General features: G+C 29.9%; 1 protein-coding gene across 2 annotated transcripts in view; it reads left to right on the plus strand.

Moving 5' to 3' along the window:
* The window catches only part of LOC129960359 (uncharacterized), a 163,211-nt gene that overhangs the window by 98,992 nt on the left and 38,618 nt on the right, over positions 1-25,601 (plus strand). For both annotated transcript variants that reach the window (XM_056073760.1, XM_056073759.1), the window contains one exon: positions 23,286-23,437. In XM_056073760.1, coding sequence (XP_055929735.1) covers positions 23,286-23,437 — 152 coding nt within the window. The remainder of the gene's footprint in view (positions 1-23,285; positions 23,438-25,601) is intronic.

Genomic DNA, 25,601 nt, shown 5'->3' on the forward strand with positions numbered 1-25,601 from the left:
CAGAATGACGTCCAGATAGATTTGGCCTGTCATGATTCCCATTTGAACATGCAAGTCAGTTCTGGAACCCAGAATAATTCCTCCCCAAACGAGCAATCCTGCACCACCATAAGGGTGTCGTTCAGTGATGTTCTCTTGGTGGTAACGGGTACCTGGAGCTCTCCATATGAAAGTCCGGCGAGAATCAGACTGCAAGCTAAACCTGGAATCGTCGGAAAACATCACTGTTGCGGTGTCTACAATGCATGCTCTCTACTCCAAGCTAACCGCAGGCGACAGTGAGTTGCAGTAAGTGGAACACATCTGACAGGCCTGCGAGCATATAGACCAATCTTCCCTAAGCGTCTGTACAGGGTCTGCCTTGAAACGGTCGTACCAGTGGCTGAAGAGAGCTGACGAGACAGGTCTGATGGTAACTGCCAAATACCGGTCCTCATTCAACGTTGTAACTCGGGTGCGACCTGTGCTGTAACGTCTATTCACATTACTATCATCTTGGAATCGTTGCCAAAGCCTGGAGATGTACTCTGGGTGATTCCAAGTTCCTCGGATACTTCCAGCTGGGTAGCCCACATTCCATACTGCCGATAATTCTACCACGTAAAAAATCATCCAAACACGCCCTTTGTGTCATAACTATTATTGCACGGTTATTGCACTGAAAGACTTATAAAGCGCTTGTGAACAATTTTACTTCTTTGCCTGTATTCCTTACCCATCATTCTCTGACACTCTCGTCATTGTGACGTACTATCGGTGTCATCTGGTGGCTTCCTGCAATTTGCATATAATTTTTGAAGATGAGTGTAGTCATTTTACGGGTGATATATATATATATATTAGAGTTCGATTTCCGTGTGACTCTGAATTATCCTTAATTTATGGACATGAGTGTAATCTTCCGTTTGATTTTCATTAAATTCTAGATGAAACCAATGGAATTAATTTCGTTATCTTAACATCTAGTTTGAAAAAAAAAACATTAGGCCTTTTTTGTTAGAAATTGTCATTTTTTACTGTGGTCAGATGACGAGATCTGAGCTAGTAGCTATCTCGCCAAATTTCCGAACCACACTAACCTAAGGACGTTTGGCTCACGACGACAGATTTAACGTGCACCAGGCCCGTATACATGACGGAACTTTATTGGAATCGGGTTTCGAACATGAAGTCTTCCGGTCTCCAGTTCGAAATTTTTTTGTACTAGATCACCGAGGCACAATCAAATAAGAGGGAGTGTTGTCTCAGAAATTTTCTTACATTATCCCAAATAAAGATTTTTATACCTCCTTCTGTTCACTGCATGAGAGTTGTGGACATTGGGTGGGGCTGTAAACGCCATATGCGCTGTAATACAACGCATGAGCATTTTGTTCTTGAGAAGAGCATAGAAGAAAATCGGGAATGCCTTTTACATTTTTTTAATCAAATTGAAACCAAATTTTGGCCCAGAACCATAATATTGATAGCAAAATCACATACCTCATTTCATTTATTGGGTTTTAGAGCTATCGATTTACATAAATGCGAATGTATAGAACAATAGGCGGCCAACCCGTATATGAATTTGGTTCAAAACTTGTCACGGATTTATGTTTCCCTTCAAAATTTGTCATGGACTTTAGATGTTAAAACTGAGTTCCAAATTCTATTTATCAATGTCTTAATGTTTTGTAGCCATCGCGTTCGCTTGCAGACAGACTGGTAAAATTTCTATGAATGGATTTTTAAAAAATTCCACATAAATCTATGAATTTGCTGTAAAGAAGACATTCCTAATTTCAACCATCAAAACGGTTTTGCAGTATCGTGTTCAGATAGACAGACTGAGTGACATAATACCCAAAATGTGCTTTTCGGACTTCGAACTCGGGGAGCTCTGAAATGTGAAGATATGTCAAAATTACGAGGTCAGATTTTTTAACGACTGCAATATTTTCTTTCTTAATACACTTGGTATAAGAAAAAGTAATATATTATCATAGAATAGAGTTTTTTGAAATCAAACACCATTCCATTGAGACTCTTAACCGTTTTAAAAGAAAATATTTATGTTTAAAACATTGAATCTCAAATGCATTTTTCAACATAGTATCTCTTTTTTCTTATGAAAGCATGCTAGTATCTGAAGCTAAATGGTTTGTATCTTAAGTAGTTCAAATATTCTTGTCACTAATTTTTTTTTAATGTTTTGCTTGGTGTGGGGAATGTTACAAGAGTGTATTGTCCTAAAATATCCCAAGCAGAGTCTTCCCGCACCTACTAAAATTGGCTCTTTTATTTTTGGATTTTACAACTTTTTTAAAAACTACTTTCTTTAAGTCTCCGTAACTTTTGTAAGCAAAAAAAAAAATCAATAATTTAAAAAATGATAAAGAAAATTAAAATCGTTAATGAAATCAATAAATTTTGTTAAATGTCGTGAAGATGAGATTTGATTTTATGATTTTGAGTTACAGTCGGAAATGAACTATTTCAAAAATTTTTGTAATGATTATTATCTGATAAATATCTTTATTCAAATGATTTTTTTATTTAATACAAGAAATTATAATCCGTTGATTCTTGCATTATTTCTATAAAACTATAAAAACTATTCCTGTCAAGATTCGAAATATTTTCTTATTTTGAGACTTGGTAACAAATCCAAAAAATACATCATTTCTTAGCCTTTTGTACCACTGTTTAGATCGCTTTTATCGATAGGTAGTAAAGACTTTTAGAATTGTTTATAAAAATACTAGAAGATGCTTTGGAATATCTTTACGTGAAATAGAAAAATATATTTAATAAGTTGTGTAAAATGAATTTAGAGAACCTCAACAGGAAAAAAAATCCTATATTCAAATGCTCTGAAAAATTATCTTTTACATATTTAGTAGATATCTTTTACCAAGAAATTAGCAATTTTTTATTGTCTTTTTTTAATAAATTTGCTCAATTCATTCTATTGGAAAAGCAAGATTCGGTAAAATTTGCAAACTCTCCAATTTTCTTACTGTCTTTCAACATTGTTCATCCTATTATATCAATCAACTCTCAGTCTTTTCGAAGTAAAAATGTTTTCTAATAACAAACTAATTTAAAAAATATATTCTAAATTAATTATCCATTTTATCAAAAAATGCTTTAATCTTATTTCCTCTACGTATCTAAAACCGTCCTTCCGCTTTTTGAGTTGAAGAGAGGTTGATTTGATATAATAGCTTTTAATTATTCTCTCATCAAATTTTTAGTCAACATTACTTTTATCAATTAATATTTAATCTGATAATATTTGTTCATATATTCCTTAAAGTTAGACAGATAGTCAGGACTGAAGAGGTTTATTGAAGAATTTCCTGTTTCACAAATTAGGTGCCCCGCTTTATTGAGTATCATTTTACGCTATCTATAATGTGCCTTTTATTTAAAAAGAAAACTATGCTAAATTCAATATAAATAGAATTAAGATATTTTTTATGGAAAAGAAATGGTATGCATGTAAAATGATAGACGATGGCAAATCTTATTTGTGAGCATTTAGTTTTTAATGCAATAACAAAACTATTTTTTTATTGAGTCATCAAATATTTAGTCTATATCACGCACGCTCTTAGAAAATGTTTACAACTGCCTATATTCGTAAAAACTGCTAATTTCTACAGTATAAATATGTTTTGAAATTCCTTTTTACTACTTCTATTACTTACAGAATGACCCAGTTTTGTCTGATAGAGCTATGTTTTATATCATTTTGAAAAACATTTTTATGCACAGTTCAATACATGACACTGAATTTAATTATCGATAATTTACAAAATAAAACACTTATTTTAACAGATATAAATAAGTTTGAGGTATGAATTTGTAGTGAAACAAAAGGACTTTCTTCTGGTCAATTAAGAACATTATCTTACTTTTCAACACCAATCACACATTTGTTAAATGCTTAGAAAATTCGATACATTTCTGTGTAAAAAATACATCGTCTTTGCATTGCATTTATTTCACTTTTATATTCATTCTTAATCCACCGTTATTTACCTTGAAATAAAAATTTGTACTTACTCTTCGAAAGAGATAGAAATGAAACTCAAATCATAAATACATAAAGAAATTTTTATTCGGTTGTCCATCACAGCAAAGAACCAGAAACATTGCGCAGTTTGAATCTGGTTCACTTCTCAATTAATTTTTTTTATCAAATCCATATAATTAAATAAAAATGCTTGTTTATATTTCAGTATTCTCATCCCTTCAGGCCCAGAATCCCCATTTTTCCTCACCTTTCCTCATTACCTCTCTTTCTAACTTATTTTCTCACTTAATTCACCTTTTATCAATAGGATAATGCTACTTTCCAATACATTTTTATAAAGCGGTATAACTGAAGTTCACATTCGAAATGTTTCGAAAAATATCCGCCATCACTGCAAAGACCCCCACACATATGCACATTTTCTCATTAGCTCACTTTTCACCTGATTTCCAACCTCAAAATCAACGCTTTTCGGATTGAGTTGTTTCTTCCCTTTCCTCACGTTTTGTGATACACCCTCATTGAAAGTAAAGAGAAGGGGGAGGGTATGGCATTTATTACGTGTTTGCACGTGTTTCCTCCCCATTGTCGGAGTTGCAATGAGTTCTCAAAATGACTCCCACCACATGCAAACCTTTGCATCTTGGTGGCAGGCTGTGTTTTCAGCTAAAAATAGAACAGAGGGATATCCCTTCCTCGTTTCACCTCAGGCGTCTGACCACAAAAGAGGATCTCGATACAATTTGGGCTTGTTGGCTTTTCGGAGGAGTTGAAAGGGTTCCGGGTGGGAGGAGGTCAGTTATGCGTCCGGAATTTCCAATAACAGTTCCATTAACTCCAGAGCGGCATGCCATTACTCGGTTTCCCGGAACGTTCGACCATGTTGGTCATTTCTCCTCCCCCAAATAAAATTAACCCAAGGAAGAGGGACTGAGAGAGAGAGAGGGACACATTTAATATGTTGTACGGAGAAAAGTAAATAAGCCCTGTTCACCAAAGGACCCGTATGGTAGTATTAAGGGATCTGATTTTGAGGGCAGGTATTGCATGGCATTAAATCTTTATTTGACCACCTCAACAAATCCGAGATACCTTCATGATCTTTTAACATCTATGCAAATGGTGAGTTAGGGCATGGTAACAGTACGTGAAATTTTTCCAGAGAAAATAAGAGCCATAAATCACTGTAACTGTTTCGAGAAGATTGACGACTGCACTTATAAGTCCACATTTGATAGAATTGAAAAAGACAAAGCATATCATCTATTTTTCTGCAAATGTATAGGATTTAATAACTAATAAAAGTAGCTGAATAAATCGAAAAACATATTATTAGTTATATCTGTTTCTTTATGACAAAATTTCATGCAGAAATGCTTCATAACTCATCATTGACTTAGTAAAATTCCAAGGATTCCTGGTTATTTCCTGAGATAATTTTATTATATGGGAAACTAAATTTTAAGCGTGTTTGAGATTTTATATCATGTGTTTAACATATCGGAGGTAAATCAGAATGTTTTCCAGAAAATACTACTTATCATCCGTACCATCTATAAATAAATAAATAAAAGAAACTGACAGTGTTAGGAGCAAATTACTTTCTTTGTCAAAAATTGCGATACATTTTAATTAAAATGTTTTTAGAAACTTTCTTATGACTTTAAAATTTATAATTTCAATTTATTTGTCGGTATTTATCCTCAGGCCATTATTTTTCTAATTTGTATTAATAATTAATTGATACATTCAATTAAATCGATTTAAATTTGTCTGGTCTTTTTGTTTTTGTTTTTTGGAGCTGTTTTGATGTTACAAAAAGAATTTCTTCGTCTTGGACGAACATCTTCAATTTAAAATAATTTTTAGAAAAACCCTCCAGCATTCTTCCTAATGCGCTCTAATTTGAAAAATAGTACCTATTTTGACATTACATCGTTTCAAATCTTTTGGCTACGGCCTCATTGCATATACAAATCTAAAAGTATCTCAAAAGTCAATCAAAATTAATAAATATTACCATGTGCTAGTCTTTAGTCGATCTGCTGCTGAAAAAAAATATTGTGAAAGATCACACAGAGTTTCTTTTCTTTGAAACATTTTTTCTCGCAGTATCTCACTATTTTCAAAAAATAGAAAAATGTCATCCCTTTCATAAAAAATAGAGACTCTTGTTTTATTTTCCAAAACGGACAGCGACTTTCTTTTATTGACTAACTTTTTCAAGAACAAACTCAAACATCTGCCGATCAATAGCGGAACCGTTACTTGATAACTGTAATTTGCAAAGAAGGTTATCTGATTGCATGTTTTAACTTACTATTTCCTGCTTTTGAATGCTTCTTAAAACGTTCTCAATGTTTTCAGAGAGCGGGAGAATGTTAAATACTGGAATCAACATTGTAATGTTGGCGAATGCTATTTCTGATTTTAATAGGATTATAATTTTTCTTAAAACTCGTTCATTAATATAATTTAGCAAGAACAGGATAAAAGTTTTGTTTTATGATATAAATAGCTCGTTCAGAAGATAAATAATTGTTAGAAATCTATTTCAAAATTTACCTGAATAACATATTAACCGACGTCGCAGTCCCCAAACGGCACTGCAATATTAATTTATTTCACTGCAGTAGCTTTTTAAGTTTTAAAAAGTAGATGCTTGAAAAGATTGGTACAGTTGTTAATGGAAGCCATTTAATTATGAACTTGCATTATACGAAGCTGCTAATGTGCCGAAATGTGGAGAGCTTTCTCAAAACTATGTTTTTAATGTTTAAATGCCCACAGGACCACATTTACTGGATGAATGCCATGAAAATATACGTTAATGGGAAGATTATGGTATTAATAACTATAATCCATCGATTTTAATAAAGGAGTTTTTAAACAAAGCAAGAGCTAAATAAATGCAATAAAGGAAGCATAAAAAAACTGAGATACAAAATTTCTCATATATCAATTAATACTTAATTGGAAATGGCTCAACCATCATTAAAGCATTACAATTCCCACACCCTGAAGGTTTAAATAGGTATTTTTTCTATTCTTCAGTTGATATATTATCAATATTGATCTATATATTTCATTTGCTTTTATTTCTGCGGATTATTTGTTTCAAATGAAGAAAATGCTTCGAATTCTTCCCTCGGCAATTCTCTAACAATTGAACAGTAAAATGTAAATACCTTAAAACCTCTTTTTATTCTTTTGTAAACAATATGTATTTTAATCCGTTTAGGGTATAAATGCGCCAATCATTTGTAAATATTTACATTTGGAAAGCTTCAGTTTAGACTGATACATATCATACTTATGTTATCGCTAATCCCATAATATAAATAATCCCACAAAAGATATTTGATCTTAGATTCATGACAATAAATGAGAATTGAATGTAGATGTGATGCTGTCAGATAGCCTTTTTTTTTTTTCGTATTCACTCCTTGATATATTTTTCGCTCTCACAACCAGACAGGAGGTATTTGATGTTATTATTCCAAATATATTTGCTTTATTGTTTCGTTGTAACTTTAGCATGAATTTTATGATAATTTGGTTTTTCCAACCTTTTTAATTCGTTTCTTCTTGTATACTCAGAAATTTATTTTGTGTGAGTCTCTACTCTTCTATCACAGAAATATTGTACAAGCTTGCAACATGCCGACTAATAATTGAAAGTTAGAGATTGGACACTTAGTATTTATTACTAAGAATTGGATTTATGTTAATCCATACTCTCAGTATCCATACTCTAGAATTGGAATTTTATTGATCGAAATGAATTCCAGTAAATTTTCTGAAGAATTTTCGTTGTATCAAATAACATAATTTGATGCTAATCACATTGCAGAATTCTTCTCTATCATGGCAACAACTCCAAGCATATTATAATTGCGTACACGCATTCAGTTCTGTACATGTTTAGTATTCTATGATATTCCCGTGTAAAATTGGAATATTTTCTTTACGCCAGCAGGATAGGCACATTTTCTGTTATTTTATCACCACTTATCTTTTACTTTTGTGAGAATAGTTTTGTAGCAACAGCTAATTTCCTTCCTACCATTTTTAAAATATAGAAATTCCACTTCTGGATAAGGTTCATCTATATTTTTTAACTTATCTCTTCTTCAAATCTTAACTTAAAATTATAACTTTATATCGCTTCCTTGATGGCCAGTCAGTTCTCTGTACTTTATAAAATATGGTTCTTTATGCTTCATAATTTCTTTAAATGAACGAACAGCAACAAAATCAATACTGTAAATAAGAATCATATAAGGCACTTCGAAACATTCTCTTTTCAGCTTTAATATAGGATATCAGTCGATGGATCCTATAAAAACAAAATAAATCCCGATAAATTCCGTAAATAACCATGACCATTGACTACATCGATACGAAAGAAAATATTTAAAACTTACAAAATTTCTACATTACAAAAATTTAGCTACTGCTTTTTTTCTTGTTATATTTCCAGAATTTCAATAAATTACATATATGACTGACTAATTTTTATTGAATTATATTTTTTATAAGTTATTTTCCCATTGGTACGTCATTTTGCAATTTTCTTGAAAAACAATTGATGTTATAAAATCCTTAAATCTAAAAAAATGCCCATTCCCGAAATATTTTCATATTTTATGACCTCCAATTTAACAGCAATAAAGCTTGTTTTATACTGGAAATAGAATGGACTATAATATGTAATTCAGATCTTTAATGATTTATAATATCCTTTATTTAAATATACATAGTCAAATTAAAGATTTATAAAGCTCTTGCAATAAATGAATAAAAATTAAAATCTTGATATAATTAATAAGGGTGACATGCAAGACATATATATTTTTAATTTATAATTTTTAAAATTTTTTTTCGAAATCTATTTTGGCAGAGCATTAAATACAGTTATAAAATTTTCTATATGGATCTCATAATGGTAATTTTAAAAATGCATATCTTCAAATGTTCCACTTATAATACTTTTAAAGGAAGTCCTTTTTTAACAGGGTTAATTAACGAAATCATACTCAAACAACAAATTTCAGCACATATGTCATCTAATATTTAACCGTACATTGCCTTACGCTGTATTTGAATTGAAGTTGTCTGTCCTTTCAAAAGACACAGAATACTTTCCTTAATTAAATACACTTAAGATATTGACATAATCATATGAACATGAATTGATTCCATTATTCTTAATAATTTCGTTTTTGGAAATTCTGTTTTCTTAAATCTATGGAATTCTATGATATCTTTAGAATTTTAACCAATGATTCATATGCACTAATATAACATATAATATAGAAACACTTATAGTTACTACATCTTATTACCATTTGCTTTTATTTTCATGTATTAAATATATTAAAATAGGCCAAATTATTTTCAAATTTCAGCTAATTTTCATGCCTTAAAAGAAATGAAAAAGTTTTATTGATGACGATACTTGTATTATTAAAGAGCGAATGAACATGGGGATATAAATTTTATTTACATTTGCATCGCAAAATAGGAAATGAATGCCAATATATAAAAATATTTAATTAACTTTCATCTCAAACATGCAACGATTAATAAATATTTCTATCATTCGTTTAACATCTTGTGTAATATGTTTGTTTATAAGGCATTATGTTCGAAATGTAATTCCTCAAAATATTCTTTCATTATATATAAAATATAGATATTATAGTTATGGAATAAAAAATTACTCTATAAAACCATGTGTAGCAATTTGGAAATCTGAAATTTAAACAACTGTTGAGAATTTTGAAAATATGTACAATAATTAATAACAAAAAATATTTTCTTTCTATTTTTAATTTGGAATTATTTTGCTGCAATGTTAATTCAATTTTTATTTAATATAATTAACAAACCGTATTTTTTAAAATTCATTCTATCATAAGAAATCGATTTTATCAAACCAAGTGTTAATTTAAAAACAATATTTAAATCGTGATTTTTAGAAAAAAAAAGTTAAAATAGGGAATTTACCTTTTTATAAATTTTTCTGTGAACTTTTCTTTTCTTTTCCTGAGGAGACATTGCGGTCTTAATGGAAGGTCTTAGCCTCGGGAGGGAAGGGCTTCAAATTCGAGATCCGATTCCACGAAATATTAGTCGTATGTGCTGGTCTCATGTATGTTAAATCTGATATCTTATACTAAACGTCCTCCGTTGGTGTGGTGCAAAAATTTGAAGAAAGGATGCCAGATCAAATGCCGTCCTCGTCGTCTAATAGGATTCAAAATTATGAGGTTTGTCCCAAAATAGAACAAATATTGCCTTTAAACTGGACTTTAATATAATTGAATTAAACCAGACTATTTGCTTTTCTAAATCATTCAATCGATCATTTTTCAAATTATTTATTAAAAATACAAATCTTAATCAGTAGTGTCATTTAATACTTATGATAGTAAATGGTTTCCTAAAAATTCAAATTTCCGAATATTTTTGACTTTAATAACAATCGGACAGATCAATAACATTTCTAAATGTAGAGCTGCTTAATCTTGAATAATATTTTTTTTAATTTTATATTAATACAAGTTTCTTATTATTAATATTGAGTTATTTTTTTAAAATGTTATGCTCTCTTTCGCTTAATCGCTTAAAAAAATACCTTTTAAAAACTGCATTAGCTGAAAACAGAATAAGCTGTTATTTAAAATTTGCCATTTTCTACAATTTCTTAATATCTCAAACCAATATTTAAAAATAAAATAAAATGCATCCCTTCTATGAATTCTATTTATTTTTGTTTCTGAATTCTTCAGTGAGGAGGTGGATTTGCCTAAGCTCGCAAAAACACAACATTTGTTTCATCAGTAATGGGTTTCTGCGAATTGAGCAAGAGTAGGCGGAAGAGCTTCACGTGGGTGAATTAAAATGAAAGCATTAGTATTTATTAAGAGGGTATTATATCCTAAATTGATCTCCCTTTATTTGTCAAAATCTATGTTCAAAATAGATGGATTTGATAGGACAGTCTAATATTAAAAGACTTGAAGTCATTTCTGATACTTTTTATTGCATTTTCATCATTAAATCAAAAATATGCGTTTCAATTCGTAAATTATTTCAGTAAATATCTTTAAATTCACAAATAAATATATTAGAGCTAATTTTCAATTTTTTCAAATCTCATTATTCATATTTCATTTCTTTTTCTGGAAAAAAAATATTTCAGTAAACTCATTTTGTTTCTTCAGAAGTTTGACAACACAGATTAAAATAATGAATGAATAAATAAATAAACATAAAAAATAAAATAAATAAATAATAATAGAAAAATAAAATCATAAGAAAAATCCATGGAAGCATCAAAACTGAGTCTATTATCTGTCACGTGCATTTCTTTTTCATAAACTAACTTGTAACTCAATATAATTAAATAAAAAATCACAATAAATAACTATTCCTCAGTTTCTTGAAAGATGAATTTTTCTTTCTTTCCATAAATTTAAGGAACTGCAATGCAACACTTGGATGCATATCCGTGAAAATGTCTTTTTTTTTTTTTTTTTTTTTTTTCGCTAGAGAGCGTTAATTTTTTTTTTCACCTGCCACTTTTACAATTCTCCTTATTTTACCATTGAGTTCTCATGCATCGATATATATACATAATCGATTAATTAAATTAAATTTATTAAAACGAATTATAATCGATGCACACCCTTCTGGACATAACATTAGATCGATTCCTGGCGAATATGTGCTACCTTAGTAAAATACTATGTTTCCAACAAGTGATCAATCCGAAGAAGGTTAGAGAGGAAATCTACTACGATCCTCTCTGATCCGATGAGTGAAAAAAACTCGAGGGGTAAAACTTCTTTCTAATAAGTGTGGTTAGCGTACGCACATTTCTGGATACAAGTACCACCCTTGGCAGCGGGTTTGATTTGTAATTTCATTCATCTTCAGCGTAGTGGCTTTTGTTGATGTCGGCTTGGTTCGTGCCGAAGCTTTCTTTCGCCGCATATATCTCCAGTCTCGAATGACGTCAGTAACCCGATCGTTACATAAAACGCATGTCGGTCTGTATTGACGTCACCGATGACGTTAGAATATGAGTAGGCGGAAGCGCTGTGGACTGGAGTTCACGGTAGGGTAGTGGTCAGTAGGGTTCTCTCTCAATAACTCGAACTTATTTCGAGACGGAAGTTAAGGTGTAGTGAAGAATTCTTCGACACTTTTTATTTTTAATTTTGCAAACTTGTTAGGACGCGCTTTTTACTGCGTCTTTGTAAACAGTTCAATCAATGAATGCTGAGGTATAGATTTTGTTGAAAAGGAGAGTGAAATTCGGACAGCCGCAATGTATAAGTCATTAAAAGTAATATGAGAGAAAATGTAAGATAATTTTTTGCAAAGTCACTGTTTCATGCAGGCTGAGGGGCATTTCGAACACTTTATGATGCTATAAAAGCATAAACTATTCGACTAGGGTTTTAAAAAAGCTGCAGGTTTTTGTATTGTAAGGCAGGAAATGTACATGCTTAAGCAGCATATCTCAACTCATAAAGCATTTACAAAAATACGAGATATATTTAATACTTTCCCCTACAACATCAAGTCTGACTCGCCATTTAGAAAGAGACATCATTTTCACATTCTTGTTAGATAATAATTGTTATAGAAGTCGTATAATGGCAAAAAATCTCATATTAATTTTTAGGAATCATAACAAGCCTGTAAACATTTTTTGACTTCCTAAGCATGAAAGGAGTCCTTACATTCACATATGTATAATTATGCATTTTATAACTTCTTGGGATGCGAAGAATTATTGTTCTAAAAGAAAAATCATAATATAATTCTTCGTTCATCTCAAGTGGAACAGGAGAAGCACTTAATTACATTCCTTTTTCTCATCATTTCTCACTGCATGTATTTGTGATTGATAATTTTTCGATAATTTCATAAATGGACCCTTAAAAGTCGATTTTCATGTGTTTTATACACAAGCGAGCAATTTAAATATACTTTAAACACCTTTCAATTCTCTTAAAAGAAAGAGATATTTTATTTTGATGAAAATCAGATGTAAGATAATAATTTTTCTGATACTGTTCCATAGCTAAATTAAAATAAAAACTGAATTTTTCGACATTTTACGCTTTAACGCCATGCACATGTATAAGAATTTAATTTTAACATGAAAGAAAGATCATAAAAATAATGTTGAAATGATACAATTTAAATAAAAATTTATTTTTCGAAAATTCAGTATATTTGAGTTATTGTCATCATTATTATGCATGAATACCAAAATATGACTATTAAGATTCCTATTACAGAAAGTCATTCCTATGCAAGTTAAATAAAGCAAACTACATTAAATTATCATCAGTAGGGGGAAAAAAATCTAAAATACAGCGATATAAAAATTTTAGTGCAAGACCTTTTCACTTTATATTGGTGCTTAAATCTTTAAAAGTGTACAGATAATTGCTTAAAAATCGCATTTTCAAGAGTATTATTACAGCATCTGATCACAAAAATAGAATAACAACTTTATTTGAATAAATGAGTTTTGTAATTTTACCGCCTACCGAACTTAAAAAGCTATCTGACACATCCTTAATTTTGCAGTGCGATATTAATAAATATAACACGCTCCCAAACATCTAGATTTTCTCTCCGAGAAGTGTTTCTCAAATCCTCCTTATAGGAGTTTCTGTCCAATTATAACTATCTTTAATTCAGGAGTTCTGATTGTTAACCTAAGACATGGGTTGGTTTCGATTTCCTTTCCCCAATTAACTTCAGTCCAAATGCATAAGAGGATACAATTAAAGCGTTTATTCCTTTGATTTTCTGATTCTTAAATATTTCTCATTTTACAAATCTGACTTTCAGTTTGAATGCGTCGGATTATTTTTAATAAATGCAAGGTTTTAAATTATCTACAACTTGTTTATTATCTTTTAAGCATACATAATTTAGCTATTCTCATTATGAAAGCAATTGTTAGAAAGTTCTGAAAATCTGTAAAACAACTTACATATCTTTCAAATTAAAAAGAGAAATGACGATAATCAGCAATATGCTCAGTAGATTTTATAACCCTTCCAATCCACATTTAATTTGTCATTGTTACAAGATGTGCCAAGAAAATGGAACAAGCGCTTATTTCCCTAAATATTGCACTTACACATATACTTCCAATTGCTAAATTTCTTTAAATAAGTTTATATAATTGTCTTATATAAAAAGATTAATAATTAATTTTTTTTATATAAGGCAATTATATCAAGACACTTTGACTTCTGTGGAGACTGTTAATACAAAATTTTAATACTGCCCCCAAAAGGTATAAATATCAAAAAGCAAAATCTTTCTCTTACGTTCATCTATACACAGCAACATTTGCAGATATATTTTTATTTCTAAATTTAGAAAAGCTTGTCACAAATTTATATAAATGCACCTATTTTAGGGGTAAAAAATTATTTAGTACAGCAAAAACTAATATAGCAAATATTTGACTAGTAATGCGCCATCCAATCATCATGAATTTTTTCTAATCACGCGTTTTTGAAACAATAAAAATCCATTCTTCGGACGAGAGGTTTATGCTCAGCGCCAATTTTCCATCAATGGGTGGAATAGTATTTTAAGAAATTCGTCTGTTGGTCCCATTTTGTACAGCAGTACGCTGGATGATGGCCAATCTATTCAGTTAATTTTGATTATCAATCTGCATTGTGTCTGAACTAATGAATAAGTTGCCTTTGGTAACACTTAAAGTTGCAGTCAGATATTGCTATTCCTCCTCACAATGTTGAATTTTCGAGCAAATAAATTGAGAAGCAATAAACTGTTGATCACAAAAGTCGATGCCTCGTTTTTTATTTATAATGTCAATTACATTCTTCAAGTATAACAAATCTCCTGTAGACGCAAAAGAATTTTGTCGATGAATTCTAGAAATCTTTCTTGATTTCACAAGTAATCAGTTGGACTGGACAAATATTGTTAGAAGAATGTAGATTCGTACAAATCTCAAAGCTGTTTATTTTAAACAAGTTCTGTAAAAAAAATTAATACAATATTTGGACATTTTTTTAAAATTTACTACAAAGATAATAAATGAATTATTATTTTCTGATTCTTCCTTTTTAATAACTCGTTGTGATATGTGTATTGTTCCTGAAATGTACAAATAAAGAATCGTTATCTTGAAAGACTGATCGGTATAAAAAAAAGAGGTATAAGTCAGTAAATTTAATTTTTAATATCACAGCAAATATAGTTCTCTTTCATAATTAAATTGGTTTAAATTTGTTTATTCTCACAGAATCTATTTCCATATTTAAAAATTTGTTGTTCATTTAATAAAATAAAATAAAATAAAATAAATAGGTCATTAATGCTATTCGAGCAAAAATGCAACTTTCGGTTTCCGCTTCACATGAAATAATTTCTTTTCAGTGAGTTCAAAATTTTTGCATCGTAAATTCAAGTAATAATTTTCTCAAAACCAGTTAAGAATATTTGTTATTTTTATGGGCCATTATTTTTTATTTGTTATTTTTACAGCTGCATCCAAAAATTCTGTGTTGAAAAGCTATAACTAATTTCATTTCTTTGAACAGACTTGATCAAAGATTGAGTTAAAATCTGTATAATATTGTGAGTTATCGCAAATGTGAAATGAGAGCTCGCATATTCAATAGTGACTAACCTATCAGTCCAATATCCACAGGGGAAGAGTTGGGATAATTATACAGAAATATGTACATATTTTAGGAATTGCCTTAAAGAAATATGGATATCTATGTTTTTTTTTTTTTTTTTTGCTTCATTATCACATCTTCATAATTTAATTCAGCAGAATTTTTGAGTAAATGAAAATGTCAAAAATTGCTAATAATAGCTTAAAGAACTGCAAAATTTGTTAATAATAATGTGATGAAATTCAAAAGATATCTGGGTTAAAACAAAGAATTAATTTTTGACAAGGCTAACGAATCTTTCAGTAAACATTCATTTCTACATTATTCCCAAGGCTACGTTTTGATAAAAATACTTATTTGAAATTGTACAATACACAATTTGTTGTAAGAAAGTATTTTAATTTTTGGAGATATTTTTATTTTATTTTTAGTATTTATATTTAGCTCTGATTTTTCAAGGTTTCAAAGATGCAAATTTCCAAAGGGAAACAATACGGAACCATTGTGAAATAGTTTTTTTTGTCTTTGCGTCTATAATTCAATAAGACGTCTATAATTTGTATTTAACTATAAATATGCAAATTACACCAAATGAATCGGTATTTTTTATTAAAAGACAGTTTATGGAATTCTTTTTTCTTCTTCCATGAACTTTTATTCCTTTTCACCTGCTTGTTTGAAATGCAAGCCTAAGTAAATCAAGGTGACGATTTTCATAGTCAATAAAGCATCTGAAACTGGCAGGTTAAGAGAGTAAACTATTTGATAATAAGTCTCAGTTGAGTAAAATTGATACTTTTTAATCCGTAGACAACTTTTATTTAGATACTTATATTCCATGACGGAAAATTCAGATACCAATCTGATAAAAAAAAGTTTATAGCTCACATCTGGTATATCAATGATTTAGGAGCTAATATGTGGTGTTTAGTTTGAAAATTGATTATAAGTAACAAAATTTGCCTGCAAATAACTTTCTTTTTCTTAAAGAGGATTCTTTTGGAAAAGCGATGTTCATAGTACATTACACCATGAAAATCTTTTGACAAATACAGTGTTAATATTTTTTTAAATAAAATACTGTTAATACTTCTTTTTGTTTTTCTTCGTTCTATTGGCGAAAATGCGGGATGCAGTGGTCTGATGGTAAGGGCTCGTGACTAGAGGATTCCAGGTTCGAAACCCGATTCCATCGAAGAACCGTCATGTAAGCTTGTCTGATGCATATTAAATCCGTCAGGAAGAAATGTCTTCCTACTAGTAAGGTACAAAAATTTGAAGAGAACAGTGTCATTTCAAGTGTCGTCCTCGTCATCGGAACGCGTTTCATGATAACGAGGTCCGTCCTAAAATTGCCTTTGTGCTTTTTCAAAACGGAATGCCATTCTATCTAAACTAAATAATTACTGACTAAACTGTCAGAGGAACATATGTTTCATGTAACTGTCTGGGCTCATGTCCCCTACCCTTCATTTGTTCCCAAATGTTTTCTTTGAAATCTCACTTAGAATGACGAAACTCATTCAAAATGCAAATGGTGTATAAAAATTTAATTAAAATTATTTTAAAAATACACTTTTACTAGTTAACTAAATAACTGAGCTGAATTTTATTTCAATTATTTTCTGCTTTTTAATCTTTAAATCTGTTGTTTTTAATAATCACTATCAGACAAAGCCACTGGTAATACATCAACATTTTATCTTTCTCATGATTAATTAGTAATAAATTTCTAGTGCATAATTATCCAGAATACATAAGTGTGCGAAATTTCAAACCTCTAGCTCACCTCGAAATCAGTGAAAAAAATCGATAATAAAATTCAATGTTCAATAAAATCGGATCAAGTTAAATAAATGGATAGGGGAGTTTAAATTAAAAGTATAATTAGTGAAGGAATAAATATTGCTCATTATACGTTCATTTCCTTTTGAAAAAAATTTGTCCAGAGAATAAAATAACCCTACCAGGTTTTGAAAGGCAGTGTTGTATTGTTCCTCTGAGTAATGATAACCACATTTTCCATTTGGAACAAGAGCTTATTTTTTGGTCTACTTGGCAAATATCCAGTGCAAGTTCTAAGCAACAGGTCATAAGATCAATTACCTTCAGTGACATCACTTAAGTGATCTATTCTTTGAAAAAGGTGAAAAAGAAGCTTTGGGATTGTTGACCCATTTTATTATTAATATCCTAACATGGTAAAGACGTAATCATAAAATTGAAAATGTATGAATAAATAAGAATGCTCTTAAGTTGTATTAAAATAATTTTTTTACCTTTCTTTATTACCGATATGTACTTCTTTTTATTTCATTTAGAAGTCATTATAAATAATTTAAACAGTAGTTTTGTTGATGTTAACTTGAGGTCATCTCAAAATAGAAAAGGCATTCTGATGAGAAAGTATTCTCGCATTTTAACCAGCAATTTTGATCGAAGTAGGTCGATTTGACTGGTAAGTGCAGTGGTTATATGAGCCTCGGAAATTATCAGTTGATTACAAATATATAGGATATCCACTCTAATCATGGCTCAATAGATCATTTCCATTATGTTTGATATAGAAATATAGTTCTAGTTGGAAAAATACTTTAAATGATATAAATAACTATATTTCACGTTGTTTTAGTAAATAAATGTAATATTGAAAGAATTTTTGAAATCCAAAATTGTATGCAGACCCTTCGTCATGTTAGTCGTATTCAGCAAGATTTTCTTAATGAATATGGTTAATAAGACACCCAATATTAATTTAAACAAAACAAGTTCCATTATTCGACAATCAAAACTGACCTACTTTTTTTTTTTTTATCAAGCTTTAAGTTTCATTATTTTAGGCCAATCAGAAGCCTCCACGAGAAGATGAAATCAGTGACTATATAATCCGCATTGAAGTAATCGTTACTATAATCTAAAATAATTTGAAATGGTGATATTCAAAGTTTTATAACTGTCAATTTCTGTCGAAGAACCGTAGAACTTTGTTTTTGTTTAAAATATTAGTGCTTCACAAGAATTGTAATAAATATGACCAATAAGACTGCAGGTTTGCATGAAAACTTTGATTGCGTATTTTTTGTGCTGGTTAACAATGTAAAACACAATTCTTTAAGCCAATTAAAACCTATCACTGACTCTCCAACTCGCATGAAGGCACACGGATAAAATAACTGAATGACCGGACCGCCGCAACAGCAACACTGGCGGGAACTGTGGCTGAGTCCTAAGGGCCATCACACGCCACGGAACAACTCTTCCTTAAGGAAGTACGTCTCGTCATCGATGGGAGGAGCCAGACCCCACCTTTTTGTGTACACACCAGGGTGACGAGAACCAACCACCTTGCTGGAAGCTTCTCATCCTCATTTCTAGTGCCCCTCGGGGGAATAATGTCAATTAAAGCATTAAACTACAATTCTTTACATCAATCAAAACATTAAAACAATTATTTACGTCAACTGAAGCATTAAAACACAATTCTTTATATCAACAATGTAAAAAACAATTATTTACACCAATTAAAGTATTTTTTAATTGGAACTATAGGCTTATCTATATGGCTTACCAGAAATTAGATGTTGAGCCACAATTTGGATGGTCAACTTCTATATTAAATTTAGAAGAGAAGAATATACCCTCAAAACCTTTTCTACACTGTAGTGACATTTAAAAATAATGAAGTGTAGCTTATATCAAATTAACACCCATTATATTTACTTATTCAAAGTTCCAACAATATGAATTACCTATCCCCCCTCCATTCTTGCCTTGCAAAATGCTTTAATATTCGCTTATATTCACATATAGTTATTTTTTTCAATACCTGTTAGTATAGACTTGAAACAAATGTATACCCAAAGCAATTTTAAAAAAACTTTCAAAATTTTTCTTTTCGCTGATTTTTTGTTTTAGTTTTTGTAATCAAATAATGAAGTCCACAAATTTATTTAACTCAATATTTTCCTTTTAGAAATCTTACTTTTCAAAATTTCTAATGAACGAGTGCTCCATTTCTGCTTTGTTTAGTATTGTAATGAATTGGTCCAAGAGCTATCGGAAACTACTCATGAAATGTTTAAAAATTTTAAACCAGTTTTGGTTTGTATAATAATTTCCAAACTTAATTTCCAAAATTTTCTAAATACAATAAAAATTTTTTGAAAGTTTTGGAGTTATTACAAAATTTAAAAAATATTGCATACTTGCAATCAATTTTTAATAATATCTAAAATATGAAGTCGATGATAGAGAAACGGCCAATCCACAGAGCATATGCGGATAAGCCAATATTGAAATATGCTACTAGTTTCAAACATAAATTTGTAGACACTGAGAACAGTTTAAAGCGTCGAAAATCAACTCAACTTCAGTTAGTTGACACTCAGAACAAGAAAATATTTTGGATCGATTCAAATATTTTTAAAAGAGCATGGAGGTCTATAACAAAATTCAGTTCCTTTTTAAAGTAACGGGGTGATTTTTAATCTTGTCATTTTATATCTTCCTTTAGCTTGTCCTTGTAAACAACTATGTGAGAATTTTTAATTCTCCACAGAGCTAGTTTACTTCTAGTTATATGTTTTGAATCTTATTTCATAGTTCTAACTCTAAAAACATCATACAGCATATTCAAATTTGAGATTTGTCCTATAGAAAACAACTGAGCTATCTATACTAGCTCGAAAATATATCTCTGTTATTTGATTGCAAAAACTCAGTTCTTCTATATTCCCATCATATTTTCTAAATAAAGATACGAGTTTCGTTTTCGAAACGAATATATATGATGATTTTTCTCCCTGGTGTAAGGTGTGGCAAATTTCTTGTGCGCATTTTGCTTGTAGGAAATGCATTGACTTCATATTTTGAATTTCTTTCACAAAAATGTGAACTCTCGTAAGATTATTTTAATTCGGATTTAGAATGTTTCATTTTCAATTATAAAGTTTTTCCTTTACTATAAACATTTCTTTTTCATGTTCTTTTTTAAAGACGAAATAGCGCTTTAATACAAATTGCATTCTTAAATATCTGGCAAGTAGATTTCTATACAAAAAATGTACTTTTCGTTTTACCATTATTATGAAGGATTTTGTTCATTTCAAAATTTCGGTAGTGATTAAATTCTTTTACAATCCATTATGGAAGTAAATTTAAAGATCTTCAATATTTTTTAATTAGATTATGGATTCATTCTAACTGCATCTTGATTTCGTAATAGAAAATTCTCCATGATTTTTTAAAAATGTCAAACAATATTGAACACACCTTTTCATAATTGTGAGTATTTCTGATTTCACTTGGTCTGCAATATCTCGAGATAACTAGGAATTGTGGCATTTTTGGCTGGTCAGAGCTACTTTAGGGCACTTAGACACTTGAAGGTGAAGCCTGATCTTCAATAAATTGGAGGCAGTCTTCTTACATAACTTTCAGGGGAAACTAGATCTTTGTTGTTTTCACTCCTCCAGCTGTCCAGAAAATTTTCAGTTGTTAACACAGCCATAATCGTTATTAAATCGCCTACCAGTTTTTGAATAATAATGGCTCAGAGAGCTGTAAGAAGATAGAATCATTAACCGTCTTCCAATTCATGTTAAGAATGTGGAATATAATTTAGGAATGTTGAATATTGCTTCAAGAGCTCCTTGGTCAGTTCAGTTAAAAATAACTTTTTGTTCGAAATAACTGAGTTTTTCCTTCTAAAATTAGCTGTCTCTCACCAATAATACATTTTTATTTGCTAGCTGTTCTTATTAACAACATTTTCGCACAGGAAAACAATAATTCTAAATTTGCGATAAATGCAAAAATGTTTAAATATCCTTTTTACATAAAAGTCTCAATGAAAAAAACCTGTTATGAATCTTTTAATAAAATGTTACGAAGATTGTCAAGAATGTTTGGCAAATAAATTTTTTGAACGCATTTGAAAAGATGTCAAACGTATTATTAAACATGTTGCTTTTCAAAATTCGTTTTAATTTTACAAATAATTTTTCCCCTCTTACTGTTTTCGCCGTTTTCTGTTTTAATGGAATACTAATATCCGATTTGCTCACGCTACTAACCGTCTAATTTACAGGCAAAATTGTCTTAATCCTGGATAAGGTTATATTACATATAAGCATCGTGAAGACAAAGTCTACCCACGTTATCATTAAAAAGGTCCTCTTATAATCGTCGAACGTGAATGTACTGTCACGTTTCTTTATATTACTAACCATAACTGTCCTTTTTTCTGACAAAGATTGTTTTTTTTAATGGTCCTAAATCTGCGCTTATGCCTTGGATAGCACTTAGACAAAATATTATCTCGCATCATATAGATTTTCTCAAATTATTAGAAATAATGTTTAGAATGAAATAATATTCATAAAGCAGAGTAAATTGTATTTGATAGAAGGAAAGAGCTGTACCGTAAAATGAGACAATTTTGCTGTAGTTTTTTCTTCGAACTACTTTGTGGCTGGCAATGTATAAAAATAATTCAAAATCATAATAAATTCTCAATCTTAATCGCTAGTTTTGCATTCTATGGAAACATGACAATTTTAGTAAATATTTATGTGTTATAAAAGCAAAAGACAGCATTAGCAAAATTAGTGTGGAAAAGGGGAAACTTTTCCGAATAAGTCAAATCAGTCAAGTATGCCCTAAAAACATACAAAAAAGGATTTTTTAAATATAAAAACACTTTACATATGAGTATTAACTCTTTATCATAAAGATATCTATATAAAAAAATCAAAGCATAAAAAAGGAAATATTTAAAATTCACTAACTTAAAATTAAAAAATTAATTAATTAAAAAAATAATAATAAATAAATAAAGATTGCAATTTTGTCAGAAAAAGTAAATTTCTCACAGTTTTCATTGTAAGAAGGATCAATTATGCATATGATAATTTGTAGATTCATTTAAGCTTCATTATACATGTTTGGGAAATAAAAAGTTTTTTCTTAGTCATTCATAAGAAGATACAACTCAAACTCCTCAACTCCAAACAACTGAGTGAGTTTATTAACAAAATGCTTGACACTCTTTTTCGCCAAGAACTTTTGTAGGAAAAGAAAATTATTACATTTTTTAACATACAGAAAACTCCAACGAGAAGTGAAAAACGCATGCAATACGGTTCACATTATCATATGTCACTCTACAGGGGCAATAGAGAATCTATAATTTTCCACCTTTTTCTGACGTGCTTTTTAAATAAATTCTAACTGAATTTCATTATGATTATAGAAAAACATAATTCGTTTTAAAACGTTCTACTATTTACCAAAATCCTGATTTGCCACCGATTATCACCTAGTTTCTTAACATTTCCTTCATTGTCATTTCAGAGCGTGCTAATTCTGTAAAAGTTGTTTTTCAGTGAGGGTATTTCTTGCGTTGGTAAAGCACTCCAGGTCTAAAAAAAGTAATATTTTGCTACGTGGAGAAGTGTTTTCTTGATTTTTATATGTTGATTTCCTTATAAAATCCTAACATATATTCGTTAATAGAATGTTTAATCTTCATTTAATACACCTCGAATTATCTTTTGCAGCCTCAACAGGTTACCCCTCAAAATACGCTCACCGTGGACAAGCACATAACAGTGTATGTCCTTCTCGCCGGGGTAGCGGGAGGATTGATGCTAGCTGTGGTGGTCATGGTTTGCTGCAAGGTGTGTCTCCGTAAACGGAAACCGCTCACAAGGTAAAATATTCGATTTTTTTTCTCTAGAAGAAAATTTAAATTTTAAAAAATATTCTGAGTCGGTGCTGAATGAAATCGCATTAGGATGATCTTAAATTACTTTTCAGAACAAAACTAAGGAATGAGACTATCAGGAAGCCTAATAAGATGATTAATCCTGAAAATGATATTAATAGATAATTTAAGTTAGTATTAAATGATTAGAAGTCATTTCTGTTCTTGATCCACAACAACATTTGCAAGAATGTTTGAGTTTTCTTTTACTTTAGTGATTTTTAAATGTCTTAGTCTGAAAAACAAACGCAAATTATTTTTGATGATTTTTTAATTGAATTTAAATTGACTTCGCCGGTGGATTCCGGAACTAGTGAAAAAATGAGAATGTAAGGATAGTTGAACTGCAGAACTAAATGTCTTTGGATGGGAACAAGTAATAAAGTACCTGAAGTAAGCCTTATGAGCTGACTGTTTAAATCGCAAGGATGCTGTTTTAAATGAAACTAAGTAGAAAAATATAACACGATTCAGAAAGGAACAGGATATCTGATGTTAATGTACAAAAATCAGCAACTTTTATGTTTGAGGTAGGTTAGAATAGAAAATTAAAATAAAATTGTTTTATTGAAAAGGAATGAGGGGAATTCTTTGAAACAAATATAAAAATTTGTTTTCTTATGATTAAAAAGTTTGATGGTAATGTTTAATATAAAAGTTTCCTATCAAGTTTCCTTCCTTTATTTAAAATTAAATTTTACTTCACATGCTTTTACTTTTAAATTGTCTATATATTTTTTGAAGAAATTATTCTCTTGTTAATAATTTTACAAAAAAAAAAAAATCAAGATTTTGAGGAACCTCAAAAATTATCTCCAGAACAAAAAAAAAAAAAAAAAAATGTTAACAAGTAAGAAAAAAATTAAATTATTATTTTAGATCAAAATATTAGGTGGATTTAAGCTTTCTCCGGAATATTCTCAATATGTAACTAAGTACACAATAGTTTTAACAATAATGATAGTGTAATAAGTCAAGGTTTGCAATGACTTATTCTCGTGGAGATTCCTTTAATGATGCATTACTATTCTCCTCCAATTATTTGCGCTGCTTACTTAATTCTCTTTCATTTTCTTTTTCATTTCATTACTTTTTTACTTCGTCTTTAGTTTTTACCAACGTCTTTAATTATCAAAAAATGTATCTTGATATTTATTTAAATGGTTCAAGCCTTTTGTCTGTTCTTTTGCACTTAGCACTTCTTGTGTTTCTGTAACTTCAGTTCTACGTTCTGAAAGTTATTGAAGACCGTCAATGACAAAAAACTTGTTCAAAGTTCAGTGTGCCATTCAAGCTTCATTCTTTAGTCAATTTATGAAAAACAAACATGATATGATAATACTTTTATTAGTGACATAAGACCCTAGGGCCTTTTTAATTAATAATTCATCAGCTGTCACTGATAACATTTATTAGTATGTTAATTTGACCGGTTGCGAAAATTTCTTGGGGTACCTTAAATAAATCAGTTCCTGAATTTAAAAGAAATTCTTATGTAATTTCTAGCTGACATAATTTGCTTTCCGCTATTTTGAAACTCAAAATAAATCAGTTATTCTTTTTAATCTCACCAACAGTAAGTATTTTTCTATTTAATATTAATTGACCATTTCAAGAAAATTTTATTTTGAAAAGTTAACTGATTTTTCTATTTAATTGTATTCGTTTCGTTTTATCTCGATAGCGATTTACTGAGCAATAAAGAAATTGAATTCGTGATTTTTTCTCAATGTATTTAATTTTTTTTAATTGGAAGAAATATGAATTTATAGTAAAACTAAACTTGAATTTTATGTGTCAGTATATCCTTGGAGACGTTTATAGTAAAATTGCCAGTATTACAATAAAATCCCATCAGAATTTTTATGCATCACATTCATTGGAAGCAAAATTGTTTGTCGATGTCATCAGTCCAATTTTTTCTTCTCAAGAAAATTTACAAAATTGATAGTATCACTTAGCAATGGAGAAAGACGAAAGAACTAAGTGATTCCTACTAGGCTGGAAATTAAAGAAAACGCTTTAAAAACAAGACTTAGAAGAAAATTTAAATAAAGCGGAACTTTCGTCCCTTATCATATTCAAGCACATTTAATTATAATAAACATGC

The sequence above is a fragment of the Argiope bruennichi genome, chromosome X2, assembly GCF_947563725.1.
Source record: "Argiope bruennichi chromosome X2, qqArgBrue1.1, whole genome shotgun sequence".
Taxonomy (NCBI): domain Eukaryota; kingdom Metazoa; phylum Arthropoda; class Arachnida; order Araneae; family Araneidae; genus Argiope; species Argiope bruennichi.